The 15,597-nt window shown below is 31.1% G+C and overlaps 2 protein-coding genes across 2 annotated transcripts; one reads left to right on the top strand and one right to left on the bottom strand.

Annotated features, from left to right (window-relative positions):
* Window positions 1-8,147: 8,147 nt before the first annotated feature.
* LOC657541 (exodeoxyribonuclease) lies at window positions 8,148-12,372 on the top strand (the record flags this gene model as incomplete). Its single annotated transcript, XM_064359389.1, has 7 exons — window positions 8,148-8,156; window positions 8,208-8,264; window positions 8,363-8,470; window positions 8,520-8,567; window positions 8,622-9,162; window positions 11,706-12,015; window positions 12,066-12,372. Coding segments are annotated over 7 exons (1,191 nt in total), but the record flags the coding sequence as incomplete, so codon positions are not given.
* On the bottom strand, window positions 12,316-15,393 carry mRpS31 (mitochondrial ribosomal protein S31). The gene is given in 7 exon segments (NM_001170623.1): window positions 12,316-12,633; window positions 12,679-12,899; window positions 12,947-13,102; window positions 13,153-13,279; window positions 14,960-15,056; window positions 15,105-15,276; window positions 15,329-15,393. Coding segments are annotated over 7 exon segments (1,077 nt in total). The 5' UTR covers window positions 15,355-15,393; the 3' UTR covers window positions 12,316-12,355.
* Window positions 15,394-15,597: the final 204 nt, after the last annotated feature.

Genomic DNA, 15,597 nt, shown 5'->3' with positions numbered 1-15,597 from the left:
AACGAACAAAAAAACATCTGATAGCGCTTAATTTTATCTATTTTTTCGACCAAACCCGGAGCCGCTCCGGGCAACGGTTCCGGCTACAGAGGCGATCAAAGTTTTTCACTAAAAAAAATCATAAAAAAAAAACTAAAAGTCGTAGAGCAATGCGGTTTGTTCGGTTGAATTCTACGGCTCATTTTACATAATATATCAATTTTTCACAACAATTAAAAATTTAAAAATTTTTGCCTAAATTTAGGGTAGCCATTTGTCATAGTGAAAAATTTTATTCATTAAAAAAATTCATAACTCGAAAACTAAAAGTCGTAGAGCAATGCGGTTTGTTCCATTGAATTCAGCGGCTCATTTTCTGTATTATACCAACTTTTCACGAGATTTAAAATTTTCAATTTTTTTGCTAAAATTTCCTGAGTAATAATACACTTAACTTCAAAGAGGTGAAAAAAAAATTTTTTTTTAAACTCACTCCAGTAAATTTTTATGGACTTCTACATGTCTTAACAACCCACAAAAGTTGTTAAAAGTCCACAAAAAGTCCATATGTTCGATTTTTAGAAGTTTGATTTTTCAATTTTCGTCGCAGTTTTTGTCGATTTTGGGTACCCGGAACTTTTGTCAAGCAATAGCTCCGGAACTATCAGAGATAACCCTATGAAGTGTATTATCGTTGGAAAGCTCTTTAAATTATCTATCTTTTTCAAAAAAAATTATTGTTCTCCGACTAATAGTTTTCGAGCAAATTGGAGACAAATGCAAAAATTGGTAAAATTTTAAAAAATTCATAACTAAAAAACTATTGGGAATTTGGCAATTTTCTCGATGCCAATCGATTCCCCGGATCATTTTGCATAGGAATGGATCAAAATAGTTCCACTTTTTCGAATAGTTTAGCCAAAAATGAGAAAATAAAAAAAATTAAAAAAAAGTTAACACCCCCCCCTTAAAATCGGTCAATTTTTAAAGTGTCTCTAAATCAAATAAAACCGATTCTATCTTATAGATTTTGATGTGCTCTTTCCAATCTAAAAAAGCATTTTCTCCTAGCTCTTTTAGTTTGGCCGTAATCGGCGTTTGAAAATTGAAAAATTTTTTGCGAGATATCGCCTTGAGTCCTATGCCATTTTGTAGAGTTTTTTATTCCGGTTGTCCTCCATTTTTCCGTTTCTCGATAACTCTAATAGTTTCGCCGTAATTGGCGGTTGAAAATTGAAAAAAAGTGAAAATGGAAACCTTTTTTTGCGTTTTTCTCGGAAACTGTAAGACTTAGAGCAACGAACAAAAAAACATCTGATAGCGCTTAATTTTATCTATTTTTTCGACCAAACCCGGAGCCGCTCCGGGCAACGGTTCCGGCTACAGAGGCGATCAAAGTTTTTCACAAAAAAAATTCATAAAAAAAAAACTAAAAGTCGTAGAGCAATGCGGTTTGTTCGGTTGAATTCTACGGCTCATTTTACATAATATATCAATTTTTCACAACAATTAAAAATTTAAAAATTTTTGCCTAAATTTAGGGTAGCCATTTGTCATAGTGAAAAATTTTATTCATTAAAAAAATTCATAACTCGAAAACTAAAAGTCGTAGAGCAATGCGGTTTGTTCCATTGAATTCAGCGGCTCATTTTCTGTATTATACCAACTTTTCACGAGATTTAAAATTTTCAATTTTTTTGCTAAAATTTCCTGAGTAATAATACACTTAACTTCAAAGAGGTGAAAAAAAAATTTTTTTTTAAACTCACTCCAGTAAATTTTTATGGACTTCTACATGTCTTAACAACCCACAAAAGTTGTTAAAAGTCCACAAAAAGTCCATATGTTCGATTTTTAGAAGTTTGATTTTTCAATTTTCGTCGCAGTTTTTGTCGATTTTGGGTACCCGGAACTTTTGTCAAGCAATAGCTCCGGAACTATCAGAGATAACCCTATGAAGTGTATTATCGTTGGAAAGCTCTTTAAATTATCTATCTTTTTCAAAAAAAATTATTGTTCTCCGACTAATAGTTTTCGAGCAAATTGGAGACAAATGCAAAAATTGGTAAAATTTTAAAAAATTCATAACTAAAAAACTATTGGGAATTTGGCAATTTTCTCGATGCCAATCGATTCCCCGGATCATTTTGCATAGGAATGGATCAAAATAGTTCCACTTTTTCGAATAGTTTAGCCAAAAATGAGAAAATAAAAAAAAATTAAAAAAAAGTTAACACCCCCCCCTTAAAATCGGTCAATTTTTAAAGTGTCTCTAAATCAAATAAAACCGATTCTATCTTATAGATTTTGATGTGCTCTTTCCAATCTAAAAAAGCATTTTCTCCTAGCTCTTTTAGTTTGGCCGTAATCGGCGTTTGAAAATTGAAAAATTTTTTGCGAGATATCGCCTTGAGTCCTATGCCATTTTGTAGAGTTTTTTATTCCGGTTGTCCTCCATTTTTCCGTTTCTCGATAACTCTAATAGTTTCGCCGTAATTGGCGGTTGAAAATTGAAAAAAAGTGAAAATGGAAACCTTTTTTTGCGTTTTTCTCGGAAACTGTGGGACTTAGAGCAACGAACAAAAAAACATCTGATGGCGCTTAATTTTATCTATTTTTTCGACCAAACCCGGAGCCGCTCCGGGCAACGGTTCCGGCTACAGAGGCGATCAAAGTTTTTCACTAAAAAAATTCATAAAAAAAAAACTAAAAGTCGTAGAGCAATGCGGTTTGTTCGGTTGAATTCTACGGCTCATTTTACATAATATATCAATTTTTCACAACAATTAAAAATTTAAAAATTTTTGCCTAAATTTAGGGTAGCCATTTGTCATAGTGAAAAATTTTATTCATTAAAAAAATTCATAACTCGAAAACTAAAAGTCGTAGAGCAATGCGGTTTGTTCCATTGAATTCAGCGGCTCATTTTCTGTATTATACCAACTTTTCACGAGATTTAAAATTTTCAATTTTTTTGCTAAAATTTCCTGAGTAATAATACACTTAACTTCAAAGAGGTGAAAAAAAAAATTTTTTTTAAACTCACTCCAGTAAATTTTTATGGACTTCTACATGTCTTAACAACCCACAAAAGTTGTTAAAAGTCCACAAAAAGTCCATATGTTCGATTTTTAGAAGTTTGATTTTTCAATTTTCGTCGCCGTTTTTGTCGATTTTGGGTACCCGGAACTTTTGTCAAGCAATAGCTCCGGAACTATCAGAGATAACCCTATGAAGTGTATTATCGTTGGAAAGCTCTTTAAATTATCTATCTTTTTCAAAAAAAATTATTGTTCTCCGACTAATAGTTTTCGAGCAAATTGGAGACAAATGCAAAAATTGGTAAAATTTTAAAAAATTCATAACTAAAAAACTATTGGGAATTTGGCAATTTTCTCGATGCCAATCGATTCCCCGGATCATTTTGCATAGGAATGGATCAAAATAGTTCCACTTTTTCGAATAGTTTAGCCAAAAATGAGAAAATAAAAAAAATTAAAAAAAAGTTAACACCCCCCCCTTAAAATCGGTCAATTTTTAAAGTGTCTCTAAATCAAATAAAACCGATTCTATCTTATAGATTTTGATGTGCTCTTTCCAATCTAAAAAAGCATTTTCTCCTAGCTCTTTTAGTTTGGCCGTAATCGGCGTTTAAAAATTGAAAAATTTTTTGCGAGATATCGCCTTGAGTCCTATGCCATTTTGTAGAGTTTTTTATTCCGGTTGTCCTCCATTTTTCCGTTTCTCGATAACTCTAATAGTTTCGCCGTAATTGGCGGTTGAAAATTGAAAAAAAAAAAAAAAGTGGAAACCTTTTTTTGCGTTTTTCTCGGAAACTGTAAGACTTAGAGCAACGAACAAAAAAACATCTGATAGCGCTTAATTTTATCTATTTTTTCGACCAAACCCGGAGCCGCTCCGGGCAACGGTTCCGGCTACAGAGGCGATCAAAGTTTTTCACTAAAAAAATTCATAAAAAATAAACTAAAAGTCGTAGAGCAATGCGGTTTGTTCGGTTGAATTCTACGGCTCATTTTACATAATATATCAATTTTTCACAACAATTAAAAATTTAAAAATTTTTGCCTAAATTTAGGGTAGCCATTTGTCATAGTGAAAAATTTTATTCATTAAAAAAATTCATAACTCGAAAACTAAAAGTCGTAGAGCAATGCGGTTTGTTCCATTGAATTCAGCGGCTCATTTTCTGTATTATACCAACTTTTCACGAGATTTAAAATTTTCAATTTTTTTGCTAAAATTTCCTGAGTAATAATACACTTAACTTCAAAGAGGTGAAAAAAAATTTTTTTTTAAACTCACTCCAGTAAATTTTTATGGACTTCTACATGTCTTAACAACCCACAAAAGTTGTTAAAAGTCCACAAAAAGTCCATATGTTCGATTTTTAGAAGTTTGATTTTTCAATTTTCGTCGCAGTTTTTGTCGATTTTGGGTACCCGGAACTTTTGTCAAGCAATAGCTCCGGAACTATCAGAGATAACTCCATGAAGTGTATTATCGTTGGAAAGCTCTTTAAATTATCTATCTTTTTCAAAAAAAATTATTGTTCTCCGACTAATAGTTTTCGAGCAAATTGGAGACAATGCAAAAATTGGTAAAATTTTAAAAAATTCATAACTAAAAAACTATTGGGAATTTGGCAATTTTCTCGATGCCAATCGATTCCCCGGATCATTTTGCATAGGAATGGATCAAAATAGTTCCACTTTTTCGAATAGTTTAGCCAAAAATGAGAAAATAAAAAAAATTAAAAAAAGTTAACACCCCCCCCTTAAAATCGGTCAATTTTTAAAGTGTCTCTAAATCAAATAAAACCGATTCTATCTTATAGATTTTGATGTGCTCTTTCCAATCTAAAAAAGCATTTTCTCCTAGCTCTTTTAGTTTGGCCGTAATCGGCGTTTGAAAATTGAAAAATTTTTTGCGAGATATCGCCTTGAGTCCTATGCCATTTTGTAGAGTTTTTTATTCCGGTTGTCCTCCATTTTTCCGTTTCTCGATAACTCTAATAGTTTCGCCGTAATTGGCGGTTGAAAATTGAAAAAAAGTGAAAATGGAAACCTTTTTTTGCGTTTTTCTCGGAAACTGTAAGACTTAGAGCAACGAACAAAAAAACATCTGATAGCGCTTAATTTTATCTATTTTTTCGACCAAACCCGGAGCCGCTCCGGGCAATGGTTCCGGCTACAGAGGCGATCAAAGTTTTTCACTAAAAAAATTCATAAAAAAAAACTAAAAGTCGTAGAGCAATGCGGTTTGTTCGGTTGAATTCTACGGCTCATTTTACATAATATATCAATTTTTCACAACAATTAAAAATTTAAAAATTTTTGCCTAAATTTAGGGTAGCCATTTGTCATAGTGAAAAATTTTATTCATTAAAAAAATTCATAACTCGAAAACTAAAAGTCGTAGAGCAATGCGGTTTGTTCCATTGAATTCAGCGGCTCATTTTCTGTATTATACCAACTTTTCACGAGATTTAAAATTTTTAATTTTTTTGCTAAAATTTCCAGAATAAAACTTACTTACCTTCAAAGAGGTGAAAAAAAAAATTTTTTTTAAACTCACTCCAGTAAATTTTTATGGACTTCTACATGTCTTAACAACCCACAAAAGTTGTTAAAAGTCCACAAAAAGTCCATATGTTCGATTTTTAGAAGTTTGATTTTTCAATTTTCGTCGCAGTTTTTGTCGATTTTGGGTATCCGAAACTTTTGTCAAGCAATAGCTCCGGAACTATCAGAAATAACTCCATGAAGTGTATTATCGTTGGAAAGCTCTTTAAATTATCTATCTTTTTCAAAAAAAATTATTGTTCTCCGACTAATAGTTTTCGAGCAAATTAGAGACAAATGCAAAAATTGGTAAAATTTTAAAAAATTCATAACTAAAAAACTATTGGGAATTTGGCAATTTTCTCGATGCCAATCGATTCCCCAGATCATTTTGCATAGGTATGGATCAAAATAGTTCCACTTTTTTAAATAGTTATAATAAAGCCAAAATTTTTCACCAAATATATTTTTGGTTTTTTTTTAATCATATGTAATTTTCTGCTTAATTTAAACTAATTAATTTATATTATTATGCTCATGCATCTTCGGAGGATTATTTACAATAATTACGTCTTTATTTAAGAAAAATCTGCTCTAAAAATTTTAACCGTGTAAACTTAGTCCAAGTAGTGCGTCTTTTGACACAGATTATGTAATTTTTTTTCTAATTTGGTCAATTTTGGGTTCCAAAACAACAGTGTAAGACCTGTTAAACAAAGCTGAAGAAACATTATGTACCTCAACAACTAAATAAAAACTAGTTATTACTATCATAATCGAGAAATAAATATTTATATTTGATTTAAATGCAATAAATATTTGGATGTGGCTATTTATACATACTGTATGTATACGCAATTGGCTATTTATACATACAGTATGTATACGCAATTGGCTATTTATACATACTGTATGTATAAGAAATTGGCTATTTATACATACAATATGTATAAGAAATTGGCTATTTATAGTTACAATATGTATAAGAAATTGGCTATTTATAGTTACGTATAACGTACTAACTAATCAAAAAGTTTATTGATATTAATATTTTAATAAAAACTACATAATTATAGAAAAATATTGTTTTATTTATTGTTTATTGTTACAATATACTTGGGTATTTATTTTATTTTTTATTTCGTGTTTTAATTTGCTTCTTGTAAAACTGAATCTGTTTAGTTTTTCTCTTCGGACGTCCTTTAGACTTAATTTTTGTTTTAAATTTTAGGTTTTCATTTGATTGATGATTTGTATCGGATTCGTTCTGACTTTCAGTACCAACTAAGCTATCCTGGCAACTTCCAGCTTCAACTAAGTTACTTGTCTCAAATTCTATTGAACTAATTGTAGGTTCACTATACCCGTTCTCAAACAGAGAAACCCCATTTCTAGCATTTTTTTCAATTAATTTTAGTTCGTTCATATATTTGTTAAAGGTTGTAGTTCCATAATTTGATAAAATATCTGCGATATTTTTTGTTACTGTCAGTGCTGTATTGAATTTTTCTCGATCCGATAATACTTTTTGACAACCATCGAATTCATCCTTGTCTATATCATCAATGTCTACGTCATTCGTGTCTTCATCATCGATATCCATATTCATAATACTTTCTGTATTTCCAACTGAAGTAATGTATCTTGGATGGAAACATGTTTTTGAAAAAATATCTAAGTTATTGTATTTTCTTAACATAAAAATATGCCTACATGGTGCACTGAAAGAGTTCCAAAATGTACATGAACATGCTTCCAGCGACGTATTATAAATCTTCGATATTCCAGTCTCAAGATTTTCCTCAATGCCATTAGCCATTACTTTTATTTTAGATTCTAAAGTTTTAAACAATTTTAATTGTTTATGAAATAATTTCATTCCAGTCTCTGTGAGAACTTCGGAACATACTTCCAGCAATTTTCTTATTTCATTATCGTTATCCATAATTTTAAAAACTTTTTGTTTATTTTTGGCTAATTTATTCTTTATTCTTGAATCAATAAAGTCTATAAGCTCTTTAATACATAAATAAATTGTCGGCAAACTATGATATTTAGTTTGTATGTATTGCTTAAGAGTCCAAAATGATCGTTCAATTCTGTTTGTTGTCGTATCTCCCATTAGTGGCAAATGTTTTCTAAAATAATGTACCCACATTTCTTTACAGCTGTCCCAATTTTTAAGAAATTGCTCTTCAAGAGTCACGTATTTATCTTTTGTTCCTGCAAAAACTTTTACAGACTTGCAAATGTGCAACATTTTAGTTGAGGATGGCATTCATAGATGGTCACAATCAATATTCTACTTTTCTATCTGCGTTATACGTAACTATAAATAGCCAATTTCTTATACATATTGTATGTATAAATAGCCAATTTCTTATACATACAGTATGTATAAATAGCCAATTGCGTATACATACTGTATGTATAAATAGCCAATTGCGTATACATACAGTATGTATAAATAGCCACATCCTAAATATTTATGACATTTTAGCCTAAAACTTCCAAGAAGGAACAACCACCAGCTGAACCAACTGAAGTTACAAACGGAACAGATGAAAAAAAAATACAAAACGCAATAAAGCAGAAGTGAGTATATGTTGCCACCAAGTCTTTTTTGTTTTATGAAGTGTATTTTAGCCTGTAAGCGTTGAAAATGTCGAGGAAACTGTTGCACCTAAAGCATGGAAAAACAAGGTATTTATATTTTACTTGAAGTGAATTTTTGTGATAATTTCCACAAAAAAAAAGTGTGGTTCAGTTCTAAATATTTTACAATAATTGTAATTTTTTAGGCTACATCTTCCAAGAAGGAAAATACTAAAGTACCACCTGCTGAACCAGCTGAAGGTGAAAACGAGACAACCGAAAAAAGAATAACAAAACGTAGGAAAGCAGCAGAAGTGAGTATATTGCCACCAAGTTTTAATTGTTTTACAAGATCTGTTCTAGCCCGTAAGTGCTGAAAGTAAGGAGGAACCTAAGGCAAAGAAAACTAAAGTATTTTATTTTTCACTTGTAATAGAATTTGAAGAATAACACAAAACTTTATAGGGTAAAACTGCCAAGAAGGCAGACAGTGGAAATAAAGAAGAAACCCAAGTGGAAGAAGCGAAAAAACCTCAAACACTCAGAGCTCTAAGAGCTAGTAAGAGAGAGACTGCGCCAGTACAAAGGGGGCCTAAAAATTCGACAGTAACTAATTGGGAAAATATAAATTTCAAATGCACCACGAAATCCCCGAAAGGAAAAGCTCCCAACTTTCATATCACTACGTGGAATGTAGACGGATTAAGAAGCTGGTTAAAGAAGGGATGCCTTGATATCTTGAAGTATGACAAACCAGATATACTTTGTATTCAAGAGACTATGTGCGCTGTATATAAATTACCAGAAGAAGTCAAGACTATAGAAGGTTACGAAACATTGTGGTGTAGTAGCGATAAAGATGGCTATGCAGGTGTAGGCATTATGGTTAAAGATAAACCACTTAATGTTATTTATGGGATTGACTCTAAAGAACATGATACAGAGGGCAGATGTATCACTGTGGAGTATGAAACTTTTGTAGTCAACGTATATGTCCCCAATGCAGGTAAATGTTTATTTTTTTTTTATCTGGAGAGAATTTATTTAGTAAAAGACTCACTACTTTTATTGAAAAAAAAAATACAACGCTTTTTAACCAATGTGTTGATTTTTGAAATCTGTTGAATCTTAAATGAGCTATGTGTTCTTTAAACCAAGTGTTAATTGGTCCCATATTTGTTCAGTAAATTGTAAATAAAAAAGTTGGAGTTATGTGGATAGCCAATCATAAAATAGCGAAAAATTATTGAAAATGTGAGAATTTCTGACCCGACGTCAGCAATGTTTCTTTTTGGATCAGCCAGTCACAGAACAAGAGATAGAAAACTTGCCAACAAAGGTAGCTTGAAAGGTCTAGCGAACTTTTTGGCTATAAATATCAAATTCTAATGTGTTCTAGGTTCTAATTACCAAATTATCTTCTTTTTTATAAGTGTATTTAATACTTTTTGTGTAAAATTTCGAGAAAATTGTCTCTAGTGCATTTTTTAAGACCAAAAATGTCAGGAAATGTGTTTACTCCAAGGTTTAAATGTCTTTGGCCTATAAAATGCGGTGATTTTTGCCTTATTTCTGACGAAATTCTTTGAAATAGTTTCGTATTTAGTCGATTATATTTCTTAAAAACTTAATGACTGGAATGTCTTTTAAGTAAAATAAAATTTGTGGAATTGGAATAAAAAAACATTCGGAACAAAAAAAAACATCAAACGAAACTAATAACTTATCTTCATGCAGTTTGATACAACTATTTGATTTTACTTATAAATTTTAAAGATATTTTAATTGAAAAACTAGGCTGCTGACTTTTCCGATTTGTGAATTTTTGGAAGACAATAAAAGTTTAGGAACAATTGAATTTAGTATGATTTTTGTGAAATCTCGTAAAATACTTGTTGAAACAATAAAAAATGCAATAATTATTTATGTTGACCTAAACCACAGTTGTCCAACTTTTTTTCTAGTTTTTAGAACGTGTTTACACCAAGGATTATACAAACCGCTTGAAAAAAGGCGAAATATTGTCATAATCAAATAAATTCAGTGGTTTTCCGCTACTTTTAGCCACATTTCGCGAACTTTTTAGTACAAAATTTTTGAACTAATTTAATAATTTTTCTCCTCAATCTGAGTTATATATTATTTGTCAATAATTTGTTGATCCGAATTGTTTTGGAACAACAGGTCTTCTAAGTAGATTAAAATTTGTAAAATTGGTACACCTTAAAAATAATTGTCATTTTTGACTTATGTTCAGATTTTTCTTAATTTTTAGAATGCGCTTATACTAAGGATTAAGTAAAAGTCCTTGGCCTTCATTTTTGACATATGTTCAGATTTTTCTTAATTTTTAGAATGCGCTTATACCAAGAATTAAATAAAAGTCCTTGGCCTTCTTACTCGAAAATACAAAAACCCTTCATTTTAAACATTAATTTTATTTTTGCTTACGTTGCGCATTAGATTTATATTTTAATTTATAAAAAAAAAAAAATAAATAAAAAATAACAATAAAAAACAGAGTTGATTTAACATTGTATCAATTCGTAATAAAATACAGCCACATTTTTTGGTTCTTCGAGCCGGATATCTTACGATTTGTCATTGACAATGCTTTGTTTATGATTAACTGTGGACTGTATTTTATGATGAATTGATGCATTGTTCAATCAAACTATTTTTTTTAACTGATAATGTTACTACAAGATGGTATCATTTTATAAATGAAAATATAAGTCGAGTGAGCAACACATTTTTGAGGAAACTCTTCCAAATACTGGCGTTTTTGCCTGATAAACTTGATAGAACGTTCGAAAAAAATTATTCACCTTTAAACACAAAAAAAGGCAAACATAACACAATTTTCGAATACTTTTCGGTGTATTTTTGCCGATATTTTTCAAAACATTTGCCTGACAGGGCCAAAAACATGCTAAATCCCTTGTAAAAAGGTAAAATGATGCCATGATCATTTGATCAAACAAATTTAGTTGTTTTTTTGTCAGTTTTAGCAAAATCTCGCGTTTTTTTTTTTAATAAAAACGTCTTTATTTTTCGCTTAAGGAAAGAGAAAAAAGTATTCTATTTTTGAATTAATGTAATAATAATTTTTCGCCTCATTCTGATTGTATGCTTCACAATTTTTATTTAAAGTATTTTTCCTAGCTCTTACTTAAATATTTTGAACAATCTTGAACAACCTTCTCACGGGTTGATGCAACGTTTTTTACAGTAATTTGTTTCAAAATTTCAAATATCTCCTCCAAATTTTAATTTAAAGGCTTACGCGTATTTGAATCGACCAAGTCTCAAATATTTTATTTAAAAGCTTTTGTATGAGAGATTTATCGAAGATGTGACGTAAAGAATAATGTATTTGGTACATTTCTCTTAAATTAGTTTGTATGTTACTATCGTCTTAAGTTAACCAAAGGCATTGTTTTTGTTTTTTAAATAAAAGTTTGATGTGTCGGGTTTGTATCGAATTTATATTCATTATTTTCACACCAACGATCGAACAGTAAGTAATTCATTCGCATTTATTAACAGGTCGAAATCTAGTCACCTTGCCAAAACGTTTAGATTGGAACGAACAATTCGAGAAGTTTATTAAAAATTTGGACTCCCAAAAACCAGTCATAATTTGTGGGGATATGAACGTGGCACACAAAGAGATTGACTTGGCTAATCCCAAAACCAACACCAATAGTGCTGGCTTTTCAGTGGAGGAACGTGACGGCATGACTGCTTTTCTTGGAAACGGTTATGTTGATATTTATCGCCACTTATATCCCGAGAAGGAAAAAGCTTACACTTTCTGGATCTACATGAGAAATGTCAGACCTAACAACGTTGGATGGTAAAATAATAATACTGTGCGATATCTAGTTTTAATATTAAATTTTTCAGGCGCTTGGATTATTTCTTAGTCTCCCATAGATTTGTGGACAACGTTTGCGATAACATAATACATAGTGATGTTCTGGGGTCAGACCATTGCCCCCTTTCACTCCACATCCAGATTTAAGTGTTTGGGTCAGTTTTTCAACTTTTTTATATTCGTTTGAGTTTTGTTTTTATTACATTACATGTGTCGAAATAAGTTTTAATAAATGCTGAATTTCCCTTTAAAAATTGTAGGTTTGTCATTAAAACAAAGTTTCATTTTCCAATACTGTATTTACTATTGTTGTACTAAATTAGTGTTCAATTTGTTTAGGAGTGTTTTTGTTACCTAACTCTCTGTCTTGTAGTGCCCCAACTTCTTTCAATAATTGTTTCTTCTCTTCAAAATAGTTTTTGAACCACTCGATATGTTCCCGTTTGGCGTCAACTGTCAAGTATGGATTTTTCGAAAGTCCGACACAGACCAACTCCATGAAGTGCCTCAAGGGCCCCTTTTGAGGACACCAAGGCTCTAAATACTTCTCAAGAAACACGTGCTCGGTAAAGTAAACTTTCTTTTCCTCATCAAGCCCTAAAATTATAAATATGACACGATAATTAACAAATTAGGCGCAACCTTGTTCGTTATCAATGGGAAATTTCCATATTTTCCCCTGTTCGGTCCACAAGATCATCTGTTGGAAATAATTGCTAGGAGGGTGAGTAACAGCCAGCTTTAAATCCCTCTGGTATAACTCGTTCCAAGTTTTGTTTTCAACGCCCTCACTAACGTAACTTGCTTTATCTGTGAAAATCCCCAAAGATTCGGCTCCGAAGAGATCAATTTTCTCGGTTGGTCTAAAATAATAATAATGTTAATGTTCAAGAGATAATTTTTAACTTACAGTTCTGTTCTCATTGGCCTGGCGCTCCTCGGCGGCCTTCGTGTAAACATTGGTTTTTCCCCCGTTTTTGCTTGCAAAATTTTCCTAACTTGTTGTGCCTTGGATTGTTCACTAGGTGATTTCTCAGTATCAACTTTCATTCCTTTAACCAAATCACTACAATTTTTACAGTTTAATGAAACAGTAACTGAAAATGGTATACGAACACTAAATTAGACGCTTTGCCCTCTTCAGACGTCTTTAAAAGCTTCATCAATAATTCTGTCTCGGTTTGCTTCACATCTCCTCCCAACGTCTCTGCTACGTCCTTTACAACTCTGGTCATTTGTGTCTCTGCAACAAAATTGTTTTTGCAACAAACCAGAAGTTTTTAATTCTGTTCACCACTCAGTTTTTTCAAAACAGCATACTCAGATTGATTTCTTATAGAAACTTCTCTTATTTTTTTCTTTTTGAATTCAAATTGAAATATTCAAATATTTGATCTTCATGCGCCTTTTATACTTTGTTGACAACTTTATTGAAGAGGATGTTAATAATTACTTTTTCTGTTTGTGCTAATGCGACATTCTCGTTAGTAGACAAAAAAAATAAGGTGATAACATTTCAGCAAAGATATTAAAATTAAGTTCACCCATATTATCCTAAAAATGTGTAAAACCGCTTTATTACGTCCTTTACCCAAAATAAAAAATCCAACGGCTTGCTATGACTTGAGAGCCATTAACACATTGCTTCTCTTAAAAATTTTAGGCAAAGTAATTTATAATCAAATTTAAAGCTATGTTGTTCTGAAGGTATAGTAATTAATAATAATAAACAATCGGAATATCGAAAAAATTAAGTAAAAGTACTATTACAGTCCTGGGAAGAATTATTGCTTTAGAGCATTTCCCGAAAAATTATTGTAATGACGGAATTTCAAATCGCTAACGTAAAAAATTATAAAATAATTAATTTTAAAGTAAACTTAACAGACAAAATTGGCGGAAAGCAGGAGATCATCGGCATATTCCAAGTATTGTGTTTGTTTCTGGTTTTTGTCTCTAAAAATTTCTTTAAAAAATTCGTTACATTTTCATCTTGTAAATTCTTCAAAATTTATGAATAGACTTCCGTTTGTTGAACTAGTTATTATCGAACATCTGAAGACAGATATCACCTCTTTGTGTCTACAAAAATGGAACTCAATGCTGATTAATAGGGAGAAATAATATTGTACAGTATTATATGCAAAGATAAACTTTTCGCATAAATGTTTTAATGAAAAAGGACGCTTCTACTGTAAAAAATTATTCATCGAAGTATACAATAATTACATAATACGAAGATTGTGCATCAGTAGTCTATAATTTATTTGAACTTAAATGGGCTTGAAGTTGGAGAAAGTTCTAAATTCTTCTTCAGCCTTAATTAAAAAAATGGCACTTTTTTCCATGTGTGGATTGCAATTGGCCACCTTCATTTAATTGCTTTCTGTCACATGATTATTTCGCATTTTCCTTACATTCTTGTAATTGGAAATTCCAATGTTAAGTATGTTGGCGTTTACATAGTTTTAAAACAGCTAATAGGTGTCTCTAAAACGTAAAAAAAGAGAATATGTCAACTTGATTGTAAAGAGGTCTTATTTTGCTTTAAAAATTTAATATTCCAAGTACAATATTTTGAATTTGAAAAAACTCTGCGAATCATTGATGCTTTCTAAGCTTAACTATGGTCTTATTATTTATTATTCTTGTTTAGATTATCGTTCCAAATATCAAAAAATACAAAATTCGTGTGCTCGTTTTATTTATAAATTAAATAAATTTGACCAGGTATTTTATTTTATTTAAAGAGAACTCCCAGTGGACTATTTTCGCAACAAAACAAAAGCATATTTTTCTCATTTCTAGTTTTTTCAGTGCAATTTTCGTATTTTTCCTTTATTGGAAGATTTATGTACTTTTCTATTTATATTTTGTTACTATTAAGAGGCTCATGTTTGAATATCAATTATGAATGATTTACCAGGAGTTTCCACCGGTTTTTTCTTCTCTTGCTGGCCCTGTCTCCTATTGGGAGGCTTCGCCAAATTAAGTTTCTTATCACTAGTCTGCACATCGTCCTAAAATCATTACACTTGTTTTTTGCTACTTGTGTAACAGCCAAATACCTCAATCATTGTCTTTAACAAGTTATTTAACTTTTTGAGGGCTTCGTTACTTTTCTTTGTGTCCTCATCCTTTTTCTGGACTTTCTTTTCATCGTCTGAACTGCTACTCAACTGTGCTACGTGCAAAACTCTTCCATGCACTTTTAAGAAGTTGCTCTTAATTTTGCCAAACCTGAAAATTATTGGACGTAATAGTGCTCCCATTATTGTATTAATGAGCCAACCTTGGTAAAAGGTGCACTTTACTCATTTTCACACAATAAAAACCCAAAAAATAATCAAGGTTTTGTAGGTTAGGTTGGGTGGCTATGGCTATGGCTACGTCATTAGCCCATTTTCCGAAAAGTTTTAAAATTATTTGTAAGAAAAATATTGTATTAAATGAACTGGATACAGCGATGCACCTGTAAATAGTTATAATTGATTTTTTCTTTGTGTAATAATTAATTAATTTTCATTCTTTTTGGAATCGTAAACACTTCTCGTTTTGACA

The sequence above is a fragment of the Tribolium castaneum genome, chromosome 10 (assembly GCF_031307605.1).
Source record: "Tribolium castaneum strain GA2 chromosome 10, icTriCast1.1, whole genome shotgun sequence".
Classification (NCBI taxonomy): Eukaryota; Metazoa; Arthropoda; class Insecta; order Coleoptera; family Tenebrionidae; genus Tribolium; species Tribolium castaneum.
Note: the sequence above shows the minus strand (reverse complement) of the source record. Positions and strands in the feature narration are given on the sequence as shown.